The sequence below is a fragment of the Onychostruthus taczanowskii genome, unplaced genomic scaffold (assembly GCF_017590055.1).
Source record: "Onychostruthus taczanowskii isolate IOZ18803 unplaced genomic scaffold, ASM1759005v1 scaffold207, whole genome shotgun sequence".
Taxonomy (NCBI): Eukaryota; Metazoa; Chordata; class Aves; order Passeriformes; family Passeridae; genus Onychostruthus; species Onychostruthus taczanowskii.
The window spans coordinates 325,544-328,779 of NW_024499318.1; the positions used below are offsets into that span (position 1 = coordinate 325,544).

At 64.1% G+C, this 3,236-nt stretch overlaps 1 protein-coding gene across 1 annotated transcript in view; it reads left to right on the forward strand.

Moving 5' to 3' along the window:
- Window positions 1-3,236, forward strand: part of LOC121335668 — a 17,365-nt gene that overhangs the window by 11,917 nt on the left and 2,212 nt on the right. The window contains exons 12-17 of the mRNA XM_041404026.1: window positions 1,093-1,281; window positions 1,812-1,913; window positions 2,000-2,064; window positions 2,154-2,195; window positions 2,604-2,654; window positions 2,728-3,120. Coding sequence (XP_041259960.1) covers window positions 1,093-1,281; window positions 1,812-1,913; window positions 2,000-2,064; window positions 2,154-2,195; window positions 2,604-2,654; window positions 2,728-3,120 — 842 coding nt within the window. The remainder of the gene's footprint in view (window positions 1-1,092; window positions 1,282-1,811; window positions 1,914-1,999; window positions 2,065-2,153; window positions 2,196-2,603; window positions 2,655-2,727; window positions 3,121-3,236) is intronic.

Sequence of the window (3,236 nt, forward strand, 5' to 3'; positions counted from 1 at the left end):
GAGGGGGGACAGGAGGGGGACAAGGGGGGACCCCTGCCCCGACCCGTCCTGCTCCCAAATCCATTCCCTGCCCTCTTTGCCCCCCTTCGTTCCCTTCCCATTCCCCTGTCTCCCCTCATTGTCCGTGCTCCCTCTTGCCCTATTCCCCCCTTTTCCCCCCTGGACGAGGGGGGACAGGAGGGGGACAAGGGGGGACCCCTGCCCCGACCCGTCCTGCTCCCAAATCCATTCCCTGCCCTCTTTGCCCCCCTTCGTTCCCTTCCCATTCCCCTGTCTCCCCTCATTGTCCGTGCTCCCTCTTGCCCTATTCCCCCTTTTTCCCCCCTTTTTCCCCCTTTTCCCCCCTTTCTCCACCCTTTTCCCCTCTTTTCCCCTCTTTTTCCCCCTTTCTCCCCACCTTTTCTCCCCTTTTTTCCCCCTTTTCCTCAATTCCCCCATTTTCCCCCTTTCCCCTGCTTTGTCCTCTTCCCATTCCCCTGTCTCCCCTCATTGCCCCCTGTTCCCTCTTGCCCTATTCCCCCGTTTTTCCCCCCTTTTTCCCATCCCATCCCATCCTGTGCATCCCACCCCATGCCATCCCATCCTGTGCATGCCATCCCGTGCATCCCATCCCACCCCGTGCATCCCATCCCATCCCATCCCATTGATCCCATCCCATTGATCCCATTGATCCTGTCCCATCTCATCCTGTGCATCCCATCCCATTCCACTGATCCCATCCCATCCTGTGCATCCCATTGATCCCATTGATTCCATCCCACCCCATTGATCCCATTGATCCCATCCCACTAATTCCATCCCATTGATCCCACCCCACTGATTCCATTGACCCCATCCCACTGATCCCATTGATCCCATTGACCCCATCCCACTGATCCCATTGATCCCACCCCACTGATCCCACCCCATCCCATTGATCCCACTGATCCCACTCCACTGATCCCATTGATCCCATCCCATCAATCCCATCCCACTGATCCCACTGATCCCATTGACCCCACCCCACTGATCCCACTGATCCCATTGATCCCATCCCACCCCATCCCATCCCCTCGACGCCCCCTCCCCGCTGACCCCGCTGTCGCTCTGCAGAGCGGATGGAGCAGCACGACCGTCAGATCGCGGCGCTGCTGGAGGACAAGGTCGGGATTTTTGCCGACATGCTGGCGCTGGGCAGCGGCTGCTCCGAGCCCCCCCCGGCCCCCCGCGGGACCCCCTTCCCTGGGGACCCCGCCCGGGGCCCCCGCGGGGACGTGCTGCTGCACGACGCCATCCGGGAAGGTACGGGAGCTGCGGGGTGGGCAGGGGAGGTGGGATCTCCATCGGGGGTGGGATGGAAACTTCTGGATGCACCAGGATGTTCTGGGAGGGGATGGAAACTTCTGGATGCACCAGGATGTTCTGGGATGCTCCAGGATGGGGAGATCCAGGGTGGGCAGGGGAGGTGGGATCTCCATCGGGGGTGGGATGGAAACTTCTGGATGCACCAGGGTGTTCTGGGGTGGGATGGAAACTTCTGGATGCCCCAGGGTGTTCTGGGAGGGGATGGAAACTTCTGGATGCCCCAGGGTGTTCTGGGATGCTCCAGGATGGGGAGATCCAGGGTGGGCAGGGGAGGTGGGATCTCCATCGGGGGTGGGATGGAAACTTCTGGATGCACCAGGATGTTCTGGGAAGGGATGGAAACTTCTGGATGCACCAGGGTGTTCTGGGAGGGGATGGAAACTTCTGGACACCCCAGGATGCTCTGGGACGCTCCAGGATGGGGAAACTGAGGCATGGGAGGGGCTCACGCTGCCCTTCCCCCACAGTGGAGTGCCTGAAGGAGATTTTCACGGGATGCAGCCGGGACCGGGACCAGAACCAGAACAACCCCCCCGAGGCCGAGAGCTGCCCCAGCCCCAGTGCCAGCAGTAAGGGGGGGACACGGGGAGGGGTCTCTGGGTTTGGGGGGGGACCCCCGGGACCCCCCTGGGGCTCAGCCAGCCTTCCCCTGCAGACGGTGACTCCGGCAGCATCAACGGCTCCTTGGAATTCCGGGCGGATCCGGACGCTGGGCAGAGGGTGAGTTGGGGAGGGGGCGCAGGGGGGGACACAACTGGGGACCCCCAGCCCGCGGTGGGACCCTCGGTGTCACCACACTCTCTCCACAGGACGGGAATGGGAACCAGGTCCCGCCGAGGGGATCCCAGGAGGTGAGGAAGGGGTTTTGGGACCCCCGGGGTGCCTCAGTGTGTCCCCCCCCTCGATGTGGCACTTGGGGTTCACATCCCCCCCCCCACCCCCTTGGAGCCTGGTTCGTCAGAAGAAAATTGTTGTTCTCCCCTAATGACTTCATTGTAAAACTTTGTTAGGTTTGTATTCACATTCCCATCTCAAAATGAAGGTAGGGCATATAGGCAGGAACTCCCTGTTCTTTCAGGGACGTGTCACCACACTCTCTCCACAGGACGGGAATGGGAACCAGGTCCCGCCGAGGGGATCCCAGGAGGTGAGGAAGGGGTTTTGGGACCCCTGGGGTGCCTCAGTGTGTGCCCACCTCGATGTGGCACTTGGGGTTCACCCTAACCCTAACCCCCTCCCCAAAATCTTGTCCCCCACAGGAGATCAACCAGCGCCTGGTGAACCTCTACGGGCTCCTGCTGCGGCTCCAGGTGGGACAGGGGGACAGGAGGGGGGACAGGAGGGGTCCCCCTTTCCCCCGCTCCCTAACCCCTCTCCCCGCAGCTCCACCTGTCTCACCAGGAGGTTCTGCTGGAGCTGCCGCTGCCGGAGGGGCTGCAGCGGCCGCGGCCGCGCCGGGGCTCGCAGCCGGCCGTGCCGGTGACCGGAGCGGCGGAAGCGGCTCCCGGTGCGGAGCTGGCGCTGCTGCAGCGGCAGCACGGGCTGCTGCAGGAGGAGCTGAGCCGCTGCCGCCAGCTCTGCCAGGAGCGGGCGCAGGAGGCGGCGGCGCTGGAGTCGCGGCTGCGGGACAGCGAACGGGAGCGCTCCCGGTTGGAGCGGGAGCTGCAGGAGGCGCGGGGGGCACCGGCGGGGCCGCGGGGACGGAGGGCGGCGGAGCCCCGGCGGAGGAGCCTCCCGGCGGGGGATGCGCTGTACCTGAGCTTCACCCCGCCGCAGGTGAGAGCGGGGGCACCGGGGGAACCGGGAATCGGGGGTACCGGGGGAATTGGGAACAGGGGGAACCGGGAATCGGGGGAACCGGGGGGATTGGGAACAGGGGGAACCGGGAATCG